General features: G+C 35.2%; 1 protein-coding gene across 4 annotated transcripts in view; it reads left to right on the forward strand.

Annotated features, from left to right (window-relative positions):
• Positions 1–23,946, forward strand: part of golga4 (golgin A4) — a 225,531-nt gene that overhangs the window by 175,035 nt on the left and 26,550 nt on the right. For all 4 annotated transcript variants that reach the window (XM_039736487.1, XM_039736488.1, XM_039736489.1 and 1 more), the window contains 3 exons: positions 177–252; positions 4,433–4,527; positions 17,966–18,052. In XM_039736487.1, coding sequence (XP_039592421.1) covers positions 177–252; positions 4,433–4,527; positions 17,966–18,052 — 258 coding nt within the window. The remainder of the gene's footprint in view (positions 1–176; positions 253–4,432; positions 4,528–17,965; positions 18,053–23,946) is intronic.

A 23,946-nucleotide genomic window follows, 5' to 3' on the forward strand; every position in this document is an offset into this window, starting at 1 on the left:
TCTCTGTATATTTATTTATACCTTGTTATGTATTTATTTTTTAATCTGTTTATTTTTATAGAATGTGACTAGTTTTCTTACTCACAGTGATAGTATGTAAGTGCCCTATCCAAGTAGACTGCTAATCCAACAAATGTTTTCATTGTTCTAATGCTTTTTTGCTTTATTTCACCTAGATTCATACTTTAGAAGATAAGCTGAAAATTCTCCACAGAAACTCTGTGGTTACACATCTTGGTACTCCATATAAAGGTAGGACATAAACAGCTGAATTACTAGTTACAATACCGAGCCTTTAGGATTCGGCAGCAACTTTTCATTCTTATTAGTCACTGTCTTAATAATCTAAATCTGACTACAGTGTCTCATTCAATTACTGGCATTCTTAAATGCACATGTAGTCTGTTTGTGTCCCTTAGCAATATTCATTTAATTTAGAAAGGGCCTGAAGAATTTGAATTCACAGCTATCCCATGATTCTTTTGTCAGCTTCCATGCTTTTGGCTGAAGTCTACATCGGCAACTCTGCTTTTGGTGCATAAGTACTGAAGGAGACAGTATACTTCCCACATCTTACTTCATTGAAAGGTCAATGGACATTGTCCAGACTCCTTTTGATAGTGAAATACTGAAGGGGTATTTTGGGAAGTTTAAATACAAACATGTATGTGACATCCAGTAAACCTAATTAACCTTTTTGTAAGGGCTGAAATTCTTTTGAAAACTTTTTAGTATCTGCATAATAGGTCTGTACAGTGTCCTAAAAGCTCATATTGTCACATCAAAACGTCAACCATGTACAGTACCTCACCTTTTGGTTGGGGGGGGAGAGAGATGGAGAAATGTTTGTGTATTACGAGCAATTAGCTGCTTTACCCATGTACTGCGGAAAGTGTCCGAACACTTGCTGTAACTTGTTACATGTGGAGGTATTTGTTAATATTGTTACAATGACTCAAAGATGATTTATTCCAAGTTAATTTTTAAATTGCTGAAATTCATGATGTTATACTGGCATGAAACTCTAAATTTAGATTTGCCTCATGTTAAAATGGATTTGAATAAACGACTATTAACAGAAAAGAAGTTAGTAATTACTTTTACTCATGTAAATATGACATACTCAGTTGTTCTCTTTCTATCATCTTCTGAATCAGCATGCACTATAGAAAAAAATCATACTTCGTTGTGTTTCATCATGGTTTGGCTATAGTACATATCTGTTCTTTTCTTATTATATGTGCAAATTACATGCTCTGTACAGTGCTTAATGGTTAGTGTTTGGTATTGCATGCTTGCAGTGTACGATGCACATGCTGTAGGACTATCTCACCATTTATTTTTTAAATACAAGGCACTGCTTTAATATAAAGTTTATCAGTTTATTTCAGATTTGTTATCTTTTGTACACAGTATAATTACAGTGTTTGAAATGGAAGCAAATTATTGGCAGTATTCTGTTTAGTAAATGTCTTCTTTCTCCTCCTAATTTGTTATTACCATTACATAACAGGGTGGGAGGATAACTCTTTGAGGTTGGAGAATGTATATTAGTATATGATATTTAAGTTGGTGGGGGTCTTCTTGAATCGACAAGTGATGGGATACACTAACATTCAATCAAAGGTTGGTGGTCTTCTTGAAGCTTTGAGTGCCGCTGGTACCTGCCCACTACAAGCACTGCCTGGAAGACCAAACAAGCACAACCTCACTGCCACTTTCCTTGTTCCGGTGTCTGAATCTCTCTACATAGGTTATGTAAAATAGAACACCACAAGGATAGCCTATACCGCCCTGCAATCCTACCTATGATGAGCGGGCTAGGAAAACAGATGGTGAATGAAATATATTGTAACATCCTTAACAAGTTGCATTAGCCTGGGGATAAGTCACCCATAGTATGAGCTGACGTTCCATCGCATAAATTAGCAGCTTCAGGGGACACCTCAAAAGTGGCAGACCTGCCTATAATGCAAAAGAATTCCATCTTGTGCAGCCAGAGTGAGCATTTTAAGGAAAGTGAGATACCTAAAAGAGAGATGTGAAGAGCAAGAAACCACAAGCACTCTGAGTATACTAGCACTGATGCAGTGTGCTGCTACAAATATACCCACGCTCTTCCCATTCAAACTTTGTGCATGGTGCAGTGATCAGTTTGCCTTTCATAATCTACAGGACTCTCCTGCTGAACTAGCATAGACAAGAATGTGACATGCCTCCTGCTGTGAATATGAGTTTGTGACAGTTTTCTTGTGAGGCATATGAGATTAAAAAAAAAAACAGAAAAAGTGATGGCTGCAGTTTAGCTCTTTGAGGAAATTTCTACAAATGTTTCTACCAGTCAATGATTTGATCAGTCAATCGGCAATGACATCAGCACAACCCAACTGAATACGAAATAATTTTATGCACTATCTGTTTCTCCGTGGACCATATATTTGTCTACTGGGGACAATTTTTTTTCTCTCTATCTGTCAGAGAAAATGATAGTTTAGCATGTAGTATTGCTATATCATGCTCCTTGGACTTTGGCCCATTTCCTAATAACAATGCTGTGCCAGTTTTAGCATGTTTGTCTGTTGGTGCTATAATTTCCATTCATATTCCAAAGACATGCTGTTAGATTGCCTAGTGACTGTGAGTGGGATCAAAGAAGGGTTGGATTGCAGTCATCTTTTGTGATAAACTAATGTCAAGTCATGATAGGTTAAATCTATTTAAAATTTTGCTACTAGGATGTAGTATTTGTCATAAGGCTCCTTATGCCAAATAGGATTAGAGTAGTAGTTCAAAGAATCTTCAGATAAAAAGACCCCTTTCTTAGCCTTAAAATTGTACACTTTATTTTAAACTATGAAAAGAGCTGAGGAAGGCTAAGAAAAAAAAACTTTAAATTGCATTTGCTCAGCAAACTAAGTAGTGGATCTTCAAAGCAATGTACACTCTTACTTGGGGTTAGTAGAATTCATTAATGTCTTTGTCCTCTTATATATCTAATCTAATATTTAGGAATTATGGCAGGGGTTTTTCTTGCACAGCCTGGAAGGCCCCAAAGGACAGAAGTCTGGCATTGAATTCACAAGAGCCTGGAGATCCAGAAATGTTTTACACCTCTTAACAGAGTTAAACATTCAAGAGGCACCACCTCTGTGTGCGGAGAGGGTGAAAGGTTTACACTAGAAGATACTGGAGCTGTATTTAAACAGATCACTCTTCATTGTGTCAGCTACATTTCCAGATGTTGCCTTGTCAGTTTTTAGCGTACTGGTAAGGAGCCACACACTGTGCCAGGCAAAGTGTTTGCTCTGGATCTGAATCTTTTCTGTGTATATGTCTGTATTATCCTTTTCAGAATTACAACAGTGTTGTAATCTTTATAGTGTATTTTAAAATGGTCATGATTGCCAATCACTAAAAGCACAAGGTGAAATAAATCATTACAATATATATTATCAGTGCTTCATATAATTCATTGAATTTATTTTGCCTGTTTCATAGCATGCTTTTTACAAGCAAGGTTTGAATTTGTTCAAAATGTTTGATTTTCTAATGTTGTTCAACATGGTGTCAGAAGTAAACAAACAGAAAAAAGAGGTTGTCATTCTTTTGTAAAGCAAATCAAAACTTCCATTACATATTGAAGTTTGCTGTGGCATGATTAAAAGTGAAGGAAAAAAAATTAACAGAGAAAAGAAAAGAAAAAGTAACTTATTTATTGACAGAGAAAAAGATTGAGAGCCTATGAAAAGGATTCATCCCTTGGGTGTTTTATCATTTTACTGTTATACAACATTGAATCACAGTGGATTTAATTTGGAATTTTGACACTGATCATCTGCAAAAGATTCTTTAATGTCAAAGTGAAAACAAATCCCTGCAAAGTGACCTGCATCAATTACAAATATTAAATACAAAATAATCACAGTTTACACTACCATTAACATGATGCCCCTTAATCATTGCTGGTGCTTCCAATTGTTAGTTCATCTTTAATTTCTGAACTAATGGATGTGGTACATTCTTGAATGATGTTACACTTGTTCTATAAGCTTGTTTGCGACTGTACTCATCATGATATCAACAGATTCATATGCTGCGGAAGTCAGTCTCCAGTTCTAAGTCCTGCTGAAAATTTATGATACATCTTAGAAAGACGTATGACCATCAATAAGGCTAGAACTGCTTATGTTAGTAACATTCCACTGATGGTTTTGCTTATAGATTTATCTATAATGTAATGCCCTTTTAACCAGATTTTAAATGCTGAGAACTTTGGGAGTTTCCCTAATGTCAGCTGTCTTATAATTTCGGTGTTTATAGACCCATTTGTTCAAGTTTGAAACTACCAGTACTTTCTTTTATTGTCTTATCTCCATTTTTCATTTTATTTTATGAAATCATACCTTGGTTTTCCCCCTGTCTTTCTTTATAGATGGGAATCACCATGGAGATAGTTTATCTGAACCAACAGAGTTTGAGTACCTGAGAAAAGTGATTTATGAATATATGATGGGTCGAGAGACAAAGGTAAGACTGCTGAGATTATCTGTAAAGAAAACTGAAGTGTCTTAGCTGGTGTTGGAAATGTATCATGCTTAAAATGGTACTGCTTTTTGTACTGTGCTAGAGAATTTTCAGAAAATGGTTACTTAATCAGTTTAATCATTTTTTTCCTGTTCCAGCCAAGGTGTACACTTACTACAAAACACCTTGGACTTTATTATATAAGGGCTTATTTATACTTTGAAATTTCATTTTTGACAGAATAAGCAATTGACTTAGTGTCTCAAATTATATAAAATAATGCAAGGGTATCAGTTGCTTTATATGTATATAAAAGAAATACAGTAAAGCCTATAAAATCCAACATCTTTTAGATGTGGCAGGTATTAGACAATGGTATATGCTGATTGCTGCTACTAAATTACCATTAATTAATGCAATTGACTAATCAACTATTAATTTTATTTGAATTGTATTTTCTTAATCAATTGGTTGTCTCTGCACCTCCCCCATAGTGTGTTCTGGCATACTTTGATACTCTGTATGGTTTATGAGTAGGCTAATAATTGTGGCAGCTATATCACATTCAATGGAAGCAGGTTCCCCCAAATTTCAGGCAAATTTCACTTGAAAATCTAAGAAAGTGGTCATTTAATCATTGTGTGGTGTTCCTCAATGCGTGAACATCTGAGGAGGAAGCACGCTGTATTGCAACGGACAAGCCAAGTAAACCATCAGTACTTACTTATTTTTATTTAACTGTTCCACAGTAGTCCTTTTAGTGTTGTGAAGCTGTTTAACTTGAGAAATTCATGCTTGTGACTGGCGTAGGAATGAAACTTAGTCTTGATATTTCTTCAGAAAGAGCAGATAAATTGTCTCCTAAATATACATTTTCATTTCAAAAACACAAGTTCACAGCAGCAGCTCTTCTGCAAGTGGACAGAGTATGTTCCTGTGCCACAACTCTTTCAGTTCAGATCAACTCCATAAACTGCACTGGACTTAATTTTTTTTTTTTTTTTTTTTTTATACATGTTACTTAATCAGCCTGATCACTTATTTTGTGATTTATTACAATTTAATGACTGGAGAAAATAACTAAAAAACTTTATAAAGCTTCCCTTGTGTTTATATAGGATGTTATTGCTGCTCAGTTTTGGCAGCCACTGATAAATAATTTTCTTTCCGATCCATGAGAAGACAATTATGCTTACAAGTTCTCAGCCCTGGCATAATATCTGAAAAAAGAAAAAATGCACCTCTGTCTAAAAAAAAAAAAACAAAAATCGGCAAATGAATTTAACAGACTAGTCTATTGTATTAAGCTAGCCTATGTACTGAAAAATGATTTATTTTATGTACACTTGCAAATAGTAACAGCACATCTTTACAACTGCATAATCTCAAAAACACTTTGGTTATTTGTGAAGCACTTTGAGCATGGGAAAAGTGCTAAAAAAAATGTTATACTGTTATTATGATTCAAGTAATCATGCCCACATTTATGTTAAGAAAACATCCTTTTTGCAACACATTGCTGTGTAATATAAAAAGACACCATAAGCAAAATGTACTGAGTAAGTAAATACAACTGTGTGCTGCATAATGTCCATTTGGCCAACTTCCAACCACATATACATCCGTGTTCCTATATGGTTATAATAGAGTTAAGAAATTCCGATCAAAGAATAGGAAATAGCAGATGCAACTGGACATAGCAAATGCAACAAATTCCCTGATATAACACTTATATCGTATATCTCTTGTATACAAAGTGATTGCGCTTCCAGTACTGTACTGTATATTTTATCTTTATGTTAATGCAAGCATTCCCTACTTACAAATAAAAGTTTACTGTATAACGGCATACGCTTTGACTCAGTGGCAGCAGGGGCCAGTCTTTTGTATCACGCATTTCTATAGAATTATTTGTCTGTATTTAGTCAAAATAGGTACGCTACAGTGTCCCATAGAGCTTTGCTTTGTTCGCATTACACCCTATTTCACACAAAGTATTGTGGACAGTAAGTGCAATATACAATACCTGTACATAGCAACAAATGAACAGTTTCATTTAATTCTTAACATTTTTGTGTGTGTTATAATATGGAAAAAATGCATATCAGGGGGAAGCCTCTGACTGAGCTGTTATTCTGTCCCCAGATACAGTAATTAATCATTGCAATCAGCATATACAGTACAGTATAGAAGTATTATTGGTCTTGTAGACAGCAATGTGGAGCTGACAAACACTTGTGTCATATATTTATCTGGTCTAATCTAGGGCAATTGCCTGGTAACTTTCTGTGAAATTATTAAAATGTTGAACCATGTACTGTATTATTTACCTCTATACTGATGCTTGCAGACTCGGTAGCAGCTTGCTAAACAAATATATAAACCCACAAGTTGCCGTCTTTTCCAGATCATTCATATTGCCGCTTTAGGAATCTGAAATCTGTAAGTTAAAAATGTTTAAAGAGCACTTAGCTATTTATATATTCTTTTCACTGTTAAACTTATGTCATTCAAGTCAGCTGAGACCAGAGTGAGCAACACACATGTACAGTTGTACTAAGATTCTTGTCATCTCTTGAGTACCATGGGAGTATTTTAGTAGACTTTTATTTTCTGTGTATGAATTTAAATTATATGCATTACCCCTTCCCTGCATGTTATAAACAGACACAATTTAGGAAGTAATTAAAGGCAGCTGCAGGTCTGTCTGCTTGTTGGAACCATGGTGAAGTCAGATGCCTGGAAAAGCTTGGACAATTGGAGAAATTGGTGAAAATGCTAAACTTCGGGAGATGAATAATCATTTAGTATGCATTTAACCATGGATGGTTGTGCTAAATTAACAGTAAAATTCATTATTTTTTAAGAAACCATGCACAAGTCACAACCCATTTTGCCTTTGTAGTGCTTCCTAATTTATTTATTTATATATGTATGTATGTGTTTTTGTTTAATTACACTTAGCTGTTCTTTCTCAATCTATACATAGTTATCAAAACTATTTTGCATATATCCTTCAAATGTAGCAATATACTCAAACTTGAATTTTTTCACCTATATATCATTTAACCTGTGTGCTTCTGTGTTATTTTAACATAGGTGGGTTGTATTTCCACTACATGTTGGCATATTTTACTGTATAATTACCTGTGCAGATTAAACAGCTCATTCGTAATCTATGCTAACGTAGAAACTGCTTGAGTAGAAAATTACTTAATATGAAGCATGATAGTGTAGCCCAATGCAAACGTGAAGTGGTTATCAAAAACCTAAACCACATTTATTACAGTTCTGAGAATTTGTTGTAAAGGCTGAACTCGATAAACTATGTCAGACATTTCTCACCTTTAATATCATCTTATAACCAATAATATGTACGCAGATTATATGTATAGGTTATTTGTATTGTGAGGCCGAAAGTTAAACGAGAATTTGCGGACTTAACATCCACTGTGTTACTGGTATGTTGCTTTGAGTTCTCATTACTTCAAGGAAGTGCAGAAAAAATGATTACCTGGAATATTATGACTTTATCAAAAACACTCAAATTTTGCAATCCTTGTACATAACAAAAATATGAACTGTCTGTAGTTAATAGTATTTAACCAATTTACATACCGTTTATAGCAAGCAGTTACTGTTGTGCCATTTGCATTGCACTAGTGATGCTGTTTTTTTGCATATTTCTATACCCCATTCAGTGTCTTTTATTTCTTGCTTTTAAAATCCTTTACTGACATTTCTTAATTCAGGTCATCTACTTTTAATAAAGAAAAACAGATGGTATTTGATGACATGGCGTAAGGAGAAAGGATGTCTGATTTAATTTATACTGTTGTCCTTGTTGCTGTCTAGCAGATACAACCAAGCAGTTACCTCTAGACAACTTGTATCAATATTTCAGTCTTCTAGAATAGAAAAAAATGAATGATACTGTACATATGGTACCACTGTTAAAGGATTGGATTTGATAAAGTTGTCAACTCTGCTTTACTTTTGCAGAAGGGAATAACTTTAGGTATTCCATCATTCATTGAATTCTGTATTATGATATTTTTCAAAATATTTTTATGTTATGTGTATTATACGTTTTCTCTATTTCATATTTGATTTAAATTATTTGATGCTGGACTATTTGCAGTTTTTTGTGGCAAATTGTTTTTAAAGAAATTATTCTAGTTTTATTGACCTTTGATACAAATTTTGATATGTTGCAACGAAAATGCAAATGCTGTGGCCTAAGGTATTGAGGAGAAACAAATGATTTTGATGTTGTGGGATACTTGTCTTTTCCTAATATTCCCAGATTGTTCTTTCTGTAGTGTCAGAAATTCAACAACAGATGCTTATAAACATGTTCAGATTCATTCTTGCTTAAAGGGTGGATAGGTATTGGGCATTTACTGTACTGTTATATTTATACTTCTATTTGCACATATACATTAACAACATAGTGGTTGATTTCACTCTGAATGTATTTGTAAATTAAAACGTAATGTTTTTTAGAACTTAATGTGATATATTTTGAGTGATTAGTTTATTTTCAGACAAGGCTTTCTTTCCATAGTTTTCAATCCACTTCACTTTTGTGGTTTTATCTCATGGCAGTCAAACTGGACTTCCAGCAGGCTTCTCTTGCTTAAATACACGGTAAATGCCTATGTTGTCTGCAAAAGAGAAAAAGATGACTCCAGGATGCTAACCGTAATATGCTTTCCAACCATCTTCAGTCCATTGTCTTTGTGTGGTAAAGTGAGGTCCGTGGCTGATCAACATCTTTTTAAATAAGTAATTGCCACACTCTCGTCTTGGTGGGGAGGGGGTGTGGTAATTTGGCAAGAGCAGTTCCCAGGCACGATGTGGGAGAGAGCAGTTCTACACTTAAGTGCACATGTGTAGAATCATCCGTGATCCTAATTGGTGCCGGGAGCTGCTAATCATCACAGCTGTGCCACGTCCCCATTTTAAAAGAGGAAGCGTGAGTGTGAAGGATTGTGAAAAAAGGAGAATCAAAAAGACAAAATGGCTGATCAGGGTGGAAAAATGGAGAAAGGAAAGAAAAAGGCCAATCTGCTCTGCTTGGAGCCAGAGAGGGCTAGAATGGGCCAAGAGCATTGTGGAAGGTGGGCTGAACTGCCGGATTGGTGCCTCCTTGGCTGTAATGACTCACATTGGGTTAAGCTAAGGAGATGCCAGGTTTTTAAGGACTGCACCAGGGCTCAGAGTTTCAAGCACAGTTTCCTGCCCTCTTATTTTTAACTTTTAAATGGATTATTTATTTGATTATTTTAACCTCCTTGCAGACTTTTTTTAAATTACATTATTCATTATTGTCTTTACACTGCACTCTTTGGACTCTTGTTTCTGTTTGTTTTTAATAAAAGTACTGAACACTTTTGCACCTTCCTCTTGGTTCATGGGGTGTCCTCATTTGTACATCTTGTCCTGGCTCCCCAAAGGAGAAGAGGGAGCATGGAGCCAGACCCGCACAGTCACACTGTGTTCCTTTACCTACTTTAATCTTCTCTTTTTATTTGTCAGTTTCAGATATATGTTTTTCTTCTTAACTCAGCATTATTGGCTAGCATCCCAAAGTTATTCTTTTTAGTGTTGCAGATGACACTGGTATTTGGTGTGTACAGTATTTTAAGAACTGTTTAACTGTTGACATGTGAGGCATTTATTTTTCAAACTATACACTCTTATGTACTTATCCTTTTATGCAGTTGTGCATCTCTGTCTACAGCTGCTTTTTATGTCCTGGTTAGATCTAGTTTGCTGTCTTTTCTCAAGATAGTAATAAGCAACTTTGTACTAAATCTTCAATTTCTTGGCAATATGTCACATAAAATAACCCTCATTTAAACAAAGAGAAACAAAAAAAGTTAAATTTCAAACTCTTGTGATCAGAGCTGATAGATGTTCAAATTAGGCCCTCTTTTTACTTTATTCTAAATTGCCACATGCCACACTTTGTAAAGCCATTCATGTTTAAATTTGGGCCATTTTCTCAGTATATTCGTTATAGATCTTTAGTAGGACTGGTAGCAAAAATACATACAGTATTGAATGTGTTGTTAAAATATAAAAAAAATGTTCTTCATTAAACTATAATGTTTAATTAACTTTGAGTACAGTCTGGACTTGATTTAAATGACCACAAAGTTGTGTATGCATGTGTGGGGGGCAGTATGCTAAAATGGTTACATTATGTTTATTAACTTTTCTGTTAGTTTTTGCAGTAGGGAGAGGAGCTAGTAAATCAAGCGAACTGACATCTGAATAGCCACTAAGAAGGAAGAGCCCCTGCTGGTTACTGCCATAATTGTGATCCCCTACAACTGTCCCCATGCTGTTTTACAAGTCAAATAGTTACAACCACTTTCCACCTTTGGCCATTGCTGCGGACAAGGAGAGATTTACTCCATCTTTAATTTGTCAAAATTTTGTTTTAAAACAAAGCTGTTTTAAATTTGGAGCTCATATATGAGAATAAATGGAGACACATTTCTGAGGAGAAAAATTTATAGCTGCTAGAGGCATTTTTCTGTTTTAAAAATGAATTACACTGCATTTCTTTAACATGCCATTATGTATCTTTTAAAACTTTTTTTTTTTTTAAATCCTCAGAGCATTATCTTTCCACCCTAAAAACCTATAATATTTAAAAGAGGAGACAAAGATAAAAATGGCAGACTTCTGTACGCTCCAATTGGAGCTGTACCTTCTAGCACGAGCAAGAAAGTAATCAAAAATGTATAAAATAGGTGTAGTGGGTGTCATAAATTGTGAAAAAATGCCAAGCACTTAAAAACCTAAGTATCTGTTTTCATGCTGCAGGTATGAAATCCTGCTGTTTTTAACTCTGACAGGGATCTCTCTCAAGCTAGGTATTATTGTAAAGGATTTTCCTTTTCAAAATGTAAGGTTTAACCTAGGCCTACACTATATGTAATCTATGACATGTCGTCGTCTTCTTTTGTTGCTCTACGCCCAAGACATTTTTTGCCTTAAATATCTGAAAAACACCACTTGGCTTAATAATTAAAAAACAATATGGAGTTGAAGCCCTGCCACTCTAAGGAATATCATCTCTTTAACAATATTATTTTTGTTTACAGATACTAAATACAGTTTCAATTAGAGTCTTTGAGGTTTTTTATTTAATGTAAAATTGAACCATTTGTCCATGTTTTAGAACATTCTTATTCTCATTTAGGATAATGGAAGGTCCTAGCAGTATCGATAGTAAGGTAGGAGTTAATCCTGGATGGGTCACCAGTCTGTTATAGGGAATTCAGACTCTGATTCTGCAACTACCCTTCTGAAGCTTTCTTGATGTTGCAGCTCCTTGAATCCGGAGTTTGCCAAGCAGCTTGTGCAATCTATATAGACTGATAGGGAACATTGCCATGAAGCACAAGAGGGGATGGTTAACAGTTTTCCTCACTGCTTTTCCATGATTCACTGACACTTAACACCAAATCAAATTAGCATATATTCACCACTTATGTGGGTCTGTTTAGGCATGTAATCAGTTTGTGCTGTACCTTCAATATAATCAAAATGTTACTAGCACAAGTGTAAACCTTGAATTTCCTTTGAAGTGGATATTCAGCATGATTCTATTGTTAAAATTGTTTGAGCTTCAAGTTGATTCCCCAATTATGAAACACATTTTAAAATTCCCAAAGTGCAAATTATCTTTAAATTTCTTGGAACTTGGAATACAGACTTTGCATGCCTGGTCAAAGGCCAGCCAAATCATGTGTCATCTTTAAAAGACACCCTGCCACAATGTAATTCTACAGCCCAAACCTTGAACATTTTACTGTTCTCCAGCATTAGAATTTTTTTTTTTTTTTAATTTTATTACAATCCATACAAAGCAATCAAGTTTTTACAAAAAGAAAAGTTAAGAATTAGAAATTTCAATAATTATGCAACACTATTAATTTATTTTCAGCGCCTGTGTTAAGTTTGTTTTGGAATATTTCTTACAGATTCAGGTTCCAAACTTTCTGATTGTATCTTGTATATCAAGACCAGCATATATTATCAATAATTATGTTTTGAGCCTTAAAACAGACACTTAGAAATTAGTAAGCATGTGGTGCTGTTAAGGCAACCACACCTTTAAGGTCCACAGACTACTCTGGTCTAGAGCCACTTGAGGAACTTCTAGTTTCTGTTGAGAACAGGTTTTATTAGAAAGAGAGAAAGATACTGTCGCTAGTAGCTGTGCAGAGGTTCTTTGTCATGATCGTGATCCCATCTGCTGAGCAGTAGAGCAGATGGAGCAAACAGAAGGGAGGAGGTGAGATGCAGCGGCATCCGTGGAAGGGCACAGCATGTTGGGAGCTGCAGTGACTGGCAGAGTTGGCATTTTAGAACCATCTTGACTGACTGAGGTGGCGGATTGGTTGGATACAGTTGGTTGCATCAGGGGGACCTCTGATGTCCTGCATAGGAGTGAGTGAGAACAAAAGAAAGCAAAGAGTTTACTTCTCCACTGTTTTGTAAATTTAATTTATTTAACTGGGTTGATTCTCTTTTAATTGAACATCCAGACATTAAGTAGTTTTAAAGCACGATTTTAAGGGGTTTATTGAGGTATTCATTTTTTTGGTTTATTTTTTGATGACTTATTTAATTATGCACTGTTTTGCATGCTTTTTACTTGGAATTGTCTGTTCTAAAATAAACCTCTTGTCTTCTGATCTTAAAGTCTTGCTTTTCTACCTCACTCACCTTAGTCCCACATCAATTAATGACTGTCAGTGTCCTGAGATTGAAGGTTGTGCCCAATGACTAAAGGCCGGGGGCATCACACTTTAAGCCAGGCCTGGTGCAACGGGGCATTAAAGTGGGCATTCTCACTTTTGGAGAAAAGAATTTTTGAACTCTCTCACTTGTTTAATTTGCACTGCGTGATTTCAGCATAGCACAAGCACTCATCCATCTAGTTCACAGTGACTCTATTTTATATGATACATGAAGAATTAAAAACAGCAGTTTTCATAAATTTGGAGATCTCTTGTTTAGTAATTTCTTAGTGCTTTTGTATTAGTTTTAACTGGTGATTTTATTTCCATTTTGAGTCTTGTTTTGTTTATTTAGTAAGTGTATTTAACTTAATTTCACAATAGTTGTGAATATTCTACCAATACAACATTTATTTCACTTTAGCCTTTATGAATAATGTAAAAACTTTGACTTGTAGAGAATCATGCCATTAAAAATCTACATAGGGAGCCCATCAGAAAAACACTAATAAATAGTACTTCAAAGGCCACTTAACATTGCTTGTGTTTGTGTGTCAGTCTTTCCTCCACCACATCTCAAGTTATTCCAAATATGTTGAATCCACATCTCAAGTTATTCTAATATGTTGAATCTGTTAAGGAAGAGTAAATGATGGTGGAAGTCAAAGATTGCATAGTTTTGTTTTTTTTTTAGTTAGGGTTATAATTTAACATAAAGAAATATCAATTAATTAAATAAATTTGACTTTATAACCCCAAATATTTTGTAACTTACTGTATTGTTTATTGGGACTGAAAGGGAAAGTCTCATTGTGGTAGTTGCAGTGGCTCAGTTTCAACTCTAATATCACTCGGTGGTACAACTATTGTACATTTTTTAAGAAAAAAAAATATGAATTGAAACGGTTGCTTGATTGGAATGATAATAACACCCAAATTAATTCAGTTCAGCAGATGTCTGACAGTTCCTTATGTTAATTTGGCAGGTTTGAATTGAGTACATGTACAGTACTGTATATGATGTGAATAACTGAGTCATTTGGTGACAGTGTCCAGGAGCAAATGGGTGAGCGTGCCATTTAAAGTACTGTATGTGAGCCTTTTGTGGGTATGGAGCAGCTGTGGGGATGAAGGTTTCCTCTATACTACTTTTTTGTTGATTTCCATGTTTAATTTTTTTTGTGTACTTTATTTTGTGATTGATTCATAGCATTTTTATAAATTCATATCTTTATGTTATATTTGAAAATATCTCCAATGAGAGTAAGCCTCTTGTTGCAGTATATTTTTTTGGAAGCATGTTCTTTGGATGGATTGTTTTAAATTCATAGTTTTGATTTTATCACAGAAAAAACATTTCACGAAAACACAAAAACTACCAGACTAAATAATTGCATCATATGAAGTCAACTAGGCATGATGTGTCACCTGTTCATCAGGCACTTTACATTAAAATAGGAAGTGCATCATGAATATTTGATATTTAATCATCGACTTAATCTGACTGTATTAGATAAATTCTTAGGGGATTCCTCAGAGAGGGAGTTGCTGCTTCTTTTTAATACACGATTCTCCAGAAAAAAAAAAAAACAGGAGAATTACTGATATGATTGCCTTTAAGCAAAATTTCTCTTTTCTCCCTTGTGCCGCATACGTTTTTTTTTTAAGTTTTGCAGAGGTGATGATGAAAGCTTTTGCAGAGTGTTTACCAGGTAAATGATGTGCTCTTTAAATGTGGAATCTCAACAGTTTGGTATAGAACTCTGACATACATTTATTAATATTCTCCTCTTTGATACCATTGACTTTTCAAAGTTTTCTTAGTCATCTGAAATATTCATTTTGACGTCTTATTTTCAAAACGTTGTGTTGTTTACAATGCATTATCAGCTATTTACAAACAATGTCATTTGTTGTAGCTGCCAGCTGTAATTATTTTACATCCTCTGAATACACTAATCACTTTTCTCATTAGATTTCATTTTTATTATCTGTACATTTGGTTAGGTTTTTAATCTCTCCTTTCAGCTATTTTATAGATCTGAACAACTGTTTCAATTATCTTTCATATAGTTTTCTTGTGGCATATTGTACTCAGATGATGTTATGAATGAAGATGTAATAATTTTCTGGCTGAGCTATGTGAGGGTGACAAGTCCTGTCTGTTGACCAGACTGGCAACTTGAGTAGAATGGGTGTGGAGCATATTGCACAGTTCATTTCTGCCCTCACAGTTCTGAGCTCCATAAAACGAAATTGCAAACAAATATGTTGAATTTTGCCTGATTAGGAATTACAATTTGGGCTTGCCAGCATAAGTAAAAAAAAAAAAAAAAAATCATATAAAAGGGTTTTATGGTTTTAATGACAATGTCTAATTTAGCAACTGTTTCAAACTGTTAGCAAACAGATATTGTTCTATTTTAAATTTGAGCAGTTTGATTCCACTGAGCAAGTACAGTGCTTAAAGCAGGAGTTTCGTGAAAGGGAGATGTGTATATTTTTTTATCAAAAGAAATGTCGGGAACATTTTTAGTTAAACATAAAAATAAAAATCTTGAGCTAGACCATGTTAATAGAAGACTTTTGAAACCCTGTAAAGGATAGCTAAGCTCCATTTTATCTTGATATTTTTCAAGTTGTTATTCTAATAGAAATACAGTGCAAACCCACCTTCTTGCAGAGAGGCTTAGTGAAGATTTTAATTTGGAGACTTTAAAACAAGTGTTACAAGACTAAGTTATAAAAATTGATCAAATAAAGCTAAAAGTACTCTAGACCGTAAACGTAGGGAACTATTAAACCAAGTAAAGCATAACCCTAGTTAACCTTACCTTAGCAATAAAAAGAACCTAGCATCAAAAAAGCAATAGCAATTAGGAAAATACTAGGCTGACCCGCCTTTTAAGGCGACCGACTTTAAAGTTGACCACTTCTTAAGGCAATTCAATATGCAGATCAATTTGATATTTTATACAAACTCATTAATTTGGTTATATTGCATTTGAGCGGTATTACTTTAATACTTGTAGTTTCTGTTATTTTTGTGATGAAATTTAAACTTTTTTTTCTATATTGAGGTCGCCCTTTTGAACCCCCCTGATATTTACTACGCGGTGTGGCATTTGTACTCCATCAACATTAATTATTTCTAAAGACATAATTTTGTCTATTTTTCCAGCATATTGCACACAAAAGCAAGGGAACGATGGCAGCACCAGAACTCTGCTCACATCATGTCGCTTCGTACCGCAAGCTGCAAGTAGTAAGTCTGTGATAAGCGGAATACCGGTATGCTTTCCACTCACAAGGACAATCCCGACCACTTTTATATAGTAAGAAAGAAGAAGAAGATATTGCACAGTCTGGAGTAGAAAATCATCTTGTACCTGGAAAAACGAAACTACAAATCCCATCGTGCATTGCAAAATGGACGGGCCGTGTGTGAAACTCCGCGCCTGCGTAGCACACACACGACGGAAGGACAATCCTGACCGCTTTTATATAGAAGGATTCTCAAAACAGGGAAGTTGTACATTCTCTCGCACTCAACTCATCCAGTATATTCAGAATTCCATCAGATGTTCACGTTTCCAAGGTTAAAAATCGACTAGTTCAAATACCCCTATATCTCAACTCCATATAATTACTCAAATAAGTTTTTACAAAGAAATTTGAATTTATTGAAATAAATGAGAAGAATTTACATAATAATGAAAACTGAAACATTTATATAGTTATTGTACAGAAGAGCAAATATAAAATGCATTTTCAACTTGCTATGTGAAATACCAATAACAAAAAACAACAAACATAAATATTAATTAAAACTCTCTATTTCTGCAACAGACAATTAAAAGGTTAACGTATACTTACATACATTATTTATAAAATTATCCTCCTGTGCTGTTGATGTTGAGCAGTCAGGTAGAATACTTGCTCCCTGTCTTCAGAATGTTCTAGCAATGACATCCATCATATACCTCACGTTAGAGATCTTGAATTATGTGAGTGCAAAGTTTATTCAAACAAGACATAAAAGTCAAATCCAGAAAAAAACATAAACCGTTTTTGGAAAGTTGAGTGTAGGAAAACACTAAGTGCGATCATATATTGATTCCTCCTCGCTTATTTACTAATGTAATCAGGCTGCTGCAGAGAAAACCTGTACAACAAATTGTATGCACTGTAGTAATATTATGTCTTTGTTTTTTTGCTATGACTTTAATCTGAACATATTGTATTGCTATGCATTTAGTTTGCATCATTGTTAATTTATTTTTACTTGGAATGTTAGTCGAGGGTACAGAGAGCATTTAACTGAGGAAGTCTTCAATAATTGCTTCAATAGTTTAAATATTTCGTTTTATATACAGTTTAGATCGTGGCAAAGCTGTTGTCTGCTTAATTTTGTATGAACACAGATTTAATTTTCTTTTCAAAATCTGCCCATGCTATGATGATTTCCCCTTGTACTCATTCACCTTTCATTACATTAAAGGCTGCCATAATTTTAAAGAAATATCACAGGCAAAAGCCTTATTGAAATGAATAGCAAATGGGAACTATATAATATATAATATTTATGTGTACATTTTTACATAATTAGTTTGTTATGGAGAACATTTTGTGACACACTTAAGTCCTTTTCACTTATGATCATCTTTGTCTTTCAGACAATGGCTAAAGTCATCACTACAGTTCTTAAATTTCCACCAGATCTAACTCAGAAGATTCTAGAGAAGGAAGATTCTAGACCTCTGGTAAGGCAAATATTGTTGGTACAAAACAGACTATGGCATTTTTAGTTGTTTGTTTTTTGATTTCATACTATCAGAATGGAATCCTGCCTATAATGTTGTATACTGAGACATATATAAATCAGAAACTCTCCTGCAAAGTGCTAGTGTTACCTGCATTATTAATCTAAATTATAGTATTGGCGAGTAGTACTGTTACTCGGTGCTGAGTTCAGGCTCCTCATAATTATAAAAGATCATTGCAGTTTACAGGAACCGGATGATCATTATAATAAAGTGCATGCTCAAAATTAGTGCTAAGTAAGGATTGGACTCAGTTTTGAAAATTGCCAGTCTGATTTACAAACCTGAAGCCAGAAATGTGAAAAATATTCTATGTATTTTATGCTAGATTTTGTATAGCATACTTTCTTATAAATGCCACCAATAATGTTTGACGCTGTCCATATTTTTATTTAGAATCAATAAAGTTGTTATTGAGCTGATGTACAAGAGGTGTTTTTGGTTGGAATGGAATGTATAAAGGTTGATCTCCATAACCACTACAGAAACCTGCCCTGCATGCTTTGAGCGCATGGAGAAGTGCTCAACTTTATTTTTGTTTATTGTTTTGTAGATGTTGTGCTCAATTAATTGATTCTATATGGGTGAGAAGATGATCCGTCTCTTCTTTGTACCTTGTTATATAAATTCATGTTCACCTGCCTCTTTTTCAGCCTCAATACATGTCCACCTTTTCATTAAAAGTGAATTGGTCTAAAATTGTTAAGGGCCCTTGCAGATAATAACTAAGTTTACTAATACATGAGGCAGCAGTACATTCATTGAACTTGCATAAAATTGGAGTTTGCAGACTTGCATTGTTACATACTTTGTAACACTGTTACCAATACAATTTTATACAATTAAGGAGCGGTGTTAGGAACAGATTTGTGAAACTGACATTTTTTTTAAGTCAGCCCTGTGTAAGCCTACATATACTTTTGTTCTGCATTACCATGTTGATGCAGTGAAGGTTGCTAGTTTACAAGTCATTATGGAGCAATTATTATTTTTTACACTTGAGTGCTCTGCCTGTTTAACACTGCTGGCAGCTAAAAACAGACACACTTTTAGAACATTTCAAGAATGTATAAAAATTACATTTCATTATATCCTCACCACCCTAATACTTCTAGTTTGTTTTGGGCATTGCTATATTCAGGTCAGGTTGGGGAGCATGCATTGGTACAGCACATTGCCGCACTCACCACACGACAAAACAGCTAGAGATTCTGGTTGGCAACCCACCAAGCAGACACGCGGTCCAGTCCCACCCTCCAGAAATGACCATCTATCTGCCACAGCCAGATGTTACATGGGCATTCCCTTGGCCTGGTCCAGCTGCTCTGGGTCCTTAACAATAAGGATCCTGCAAGCCAGGTCACCCTTGGGAAATCACTTTACATGGTTGTAGTGCCGTAACTGATGCTTCCTCACAATGCAGGTAATGTGCCTAATTTGGGACTCAGTGAGCAACCGCTCATTCAACATAAAGTCAAACCAGCAGCACCCAAGGATTCCCTGAAGAGAGACACAGTACCAAAGGAGTCCAGTCTTCATCTCAGGTCACTGGATACCATCCATGTCTCGCAAGCATATAGCAAAACAGAAAGCACCGGGACTCAAGTTCTGGACCTTAGACACTTTGCATAGATATCAGAAGCACCACACATCCCTTTCCAGTGTCCCCTTTCCCAATCGGTCTGCTCACTTCATAGGGAGAGTCACCACAGACATGAAAATCACTGCAGAGGTAAGTAAACCTCTCAACTAGGTCGACAGTCTCTCTGAAGACAGACACACTGCTAATGGTTGTGCCCAAGAGGTTAAAGGCTTGGATCTTAGTTTTTATCCTTGACACTCACAAGCCCAGACACTCAGACTCCTCGCTTAGTCTCTCTAAGAGAGAAACCTGATCATAGCCTACATTGACTCCACGAAGATCTCAGCGTCGTCAGCAAAGTCAAGATCAGTCAATCTTTATTCAGCCAACAGATGACCCCACTGCCATATTACTTAAAATTATTAATATTATTTCTATAGAAATGTAAACTGCTCAAAAAAATTAAAGGAACACTTTGAAAACACATCTCAATGGGGAAAAAAAAATCATGCTGAATATCTATACTGATGTGGGCTGTATAATGTGTTAGGAATGAAAGGACGCCACATCATTTGATGGAAATGAAAATTATCAACCTACAGAGGGCTGAATTCTAAGACACCCCGAAGATCAAAGTGAAAAAATGATGCTGCAGGCTAGTCCATTTTGACGAAATTTCATTGCAACAACTTAAAATCATACTCAGTAGTTTGTATGGCCCCCCACGTGCTTGTATGCTTGCCTGATAACATCGGGGCATAGTCCTAATGAGACAATGGATGGTGTCCTGGGGGATTTCCTCCCATATCTGGACCAGGGCATCACTGAACTCCTGGAACGTCTGAGGTGCAACCTGGCAGCTTCGGATGGACCCAAACATAATGTCCCAACAGTGTTCTATTGGATTTAGGTCAGGCAAATGTAAGGGCCAGTCAATGGTATCAATTCCTTCATCCTCCAGGAACTGCCTACATACTCTTGCCACATTGTCATGCACCAGGAGGAACCCTGGACTCACTGCACTAGCATATAGGGTCTGACAGTGGGTCCAAGGATTTCATCCTGAATAGCAGTCAAGGTGCCGTTGTCTAGCCTGTAGAAGTCTGTACGTCCCTCCATGGATAAGCCTACCCAGACCATCATTGACCCTCCACCAAACTGGTCATGCTGAACGATGTTACAGGCAGCATAACAATCTCCACGGCTTTTTCAGACCCTTTCACATCTGTCACATGTGCTTGGGGTGAACCTGCTCTAATCTGTGACAAGCACAGGGCGCCAGTGGAGGACCTGTCAATTCTGGTATTCTATGGCAAATGCCAATCGAGCTCCATGATGCTGGGCAGTGAGCACAGGGCCCACTAGGGGATGTTGGACCCACAGGCCACCCTCATTAAGTTTGTTTCTGATTGTTTGGTCACAGACATTCACACCAGCGGCCTGCTGAGGGCCATTTTGTAGGGCTGTGGTAGTGCTCATCCTGTTCCTTCTTGCCCAAAGGAGCAGATACTGGTCCTGCTGATGGGTTAAGGACCTTCTATGGCCCTGTCCAGCTCTCCTAGAGTAACTTCCTGTCTCCTGGAATCTCATCCATGCCCTTAAGACTGTGGTGGGAGAAGTTGGACTACCTGTGCAACTTCAGTAGGGTCCAGGTATTGCCTCATGATACCAATAGTGACACTGACCGTAGCCAAATGCAAAATTAGTGAATAAACAGAAAAGATGTCAGTCGCTTCCACCTGTTAAACCATTCCTGTTTTGGGGGTTGTCTCGTTGTTGCCCCTCTAGTGCACCTGTTAATTTCATTAACACCAAAGCAGTTGAAACTGATTAATGACCCCCTGTGCTACTTAACTGACCAGATCAATATCCCAGAAGTTTCATTGACTTGATGCCAGACTCTGATTTTAAACTGTCCCTTTAATTTTTTTGAGAGGTATACATTTTGTTTTACATTTGACTTTCTGCTTCAGTCCTATTAGATTAATATTTAAAAGTAAATCTGTATATACTGAAATACTTTTCTTGGTTCAGTTTTCTGAAAAATATAGTATGTGCAACCTGAATTTTTGGATTCTCTTTCTGCTGTCTACTGCTGTAGCTTCCAGATTTTAGTGTTCTTAATATCACCTAGGACTCCTGTAATATACAGGTAAAATTATATTAGATTTTAAAATACAGACAATAAGATTGAATTGCTTAAGTATATGTCTATTGCTAGCAGTCTCTAAACTAACAACCAGTGTTATTACTTTGAAGTAGTCTGACCCAAAGAAAGTGATCTTTTCAGTAATATTTTTGTTTGTTTTTCTGTATTGTTCATCTTGCAAATAAATTAATGCACTTTTAGGGCGTATGATTTTTCCAGGACAGGCTTCAGTCCCCGACAACACTTAAGCGAATTAATCTGGTTTGAAAATCTGTGTATGTATGTATATATGCAAATGATTTAACTTTTCTACAATTAATCAGCAAGTCACTCCCATACTTAATATGTCTGAATTATATGTAATTTTCAAAATGTATTCATTAGGTATTTACTTTTTTTCATTAATATATAATTTGGAATTAAAATGGATTTTTGTTTTTGGTAATAGCAAACTTTTTTTCAAACCCGTTTGCCTGCTGCATTTATCTGTAGCGATTAAATCTTCTAGTGTTGTTTAAAAATTATGGCCTTAACTTTAATCTTGTATTAATAATATATACAGTATTTAGAAATTTTTGTGTGTTCTTAAAAGGCCACAAGGGGGCAGCTATAAACTAGATAGCAACATGATTGCATCATGTGGAATTAATAATAATAATGCATTATTTGTATTTAAAGAGATTTCTGTGCTTTTTTAGTATTCTGCCTCTTTTGCACATACAGTGTTAAATTTTTTTGTTTTTCAGGTAAATGTGTCTTAAAAATTATACCAACTTAATGGTTAAAATAGTTCATTTGTTCCTTTTGTGCATTCCAGTTTTTAAATACTAATATTATGCTTTTTTAATTTATGGTTAAAGACTATTTGTTTGACTTCAGATTGTAACTAACATGCAGATTTACTTGAAAGTAGCCATTGACTTGACTGACTTATTGAATGGCCGTCTCTGTTAATGATACTCCGTTATTTTGTGAAAATTTGCCTTTTTTTGGCAAGAGCCTTCATTTACTTTGTATATTGTTTCTAACTAGAGACTTTTTAGTAAAATAAAAATATCACAGCTCAGATAGTTGTACAAACTGGTCAGATCAAAAAGGCTTTCAGAAATTTCAGGATGCTGTTTATTGTGTGTAAAGTTAGGAACTAGGCATCAAAAAGCATTTTTCCCAAAAAAAATGTAGAATGCTCATTCTACTACTAAAATTAGAAAAATTAAACACGTTTTAAAAAAGCAAAAAGTAGGATTAGCGTCCTAAATTTTTGAATGTCTTTCATGTTGCTCTTTGGAAATATCTGTCAATTGTTTGATATGATCTTCATTAATATAACTAATCCTCGTTTCTCATTTTTTGTTATAATGGGGAAACCCATGGCCACCAGGACCATTTGATTTACATGTACAAAAGTGAGAAAAGCACAGGGTCCTTTAGATAAGTCAACCAGGTACTGTAAAGATTAACTGTTACTAAATGAACTTGTTGCCAGGTTAATTAATTGAAAAGCCAGTCATGAAAATATACAATGATTATATTGAATCTGTTTTATCTTGATTTTTGGCCTTATGGGTTAATGTAATACACCATACCTTAGTTTGAAGAGACCAAAAAGAGTACTGCAAGTTTGAAGATTGTGGTAAAACAATAAAAAGTTGTTTTGGACTTCATCAGTTTGTTGTAAAATAAGCAGTCCACAAAATAAGAAAGCTGAAAGTAACAGCTTCTCTGCTTTGCTATGAATGTTCTTCAGAATTATCATGAACACGAAGAAAACTCAACAGAAGGTGTTTAAAATAGTATTCATTCATGTTCTCTCCAAGGATCTTCTGAAGTGTCTTTTTATAGCTGTGTTCTATGTTCATAACTGAAGAATATAACGCAACATAGTGGCAGTGACATTCATAAAATGAGAAGCAAGACAAAACTTTTGTTTTCTATTCGGTGATTTTAAAATTGTATTATTTGAACACTAAATGAAGATTGAAAAAATCTAATACTTCTTACCAGCATGCAAACATGCTGTGTTGTGTTCTAATTTACATGAAGCTAGACAACTTGCTGTTAAATTAAGATAGCTGTTTTTTTTAAGTCATGCCAAAATATTCT

Source organism: Polypterus senegalus, chromosome 15, assembly GCF_016835505.1.
Source record: "Polypterus senegalus isolate Bchr_013 chromosome 15, ASM1683550v1, whole genome shotgun sequence".
In the NCBI taxonomy this organism is placed as follows: Eukaryota; Metazoa; Chordata; class Cladistia; order Polypteriformes; family Polypteridae; genus Polypterus; species Polypterus senegalus.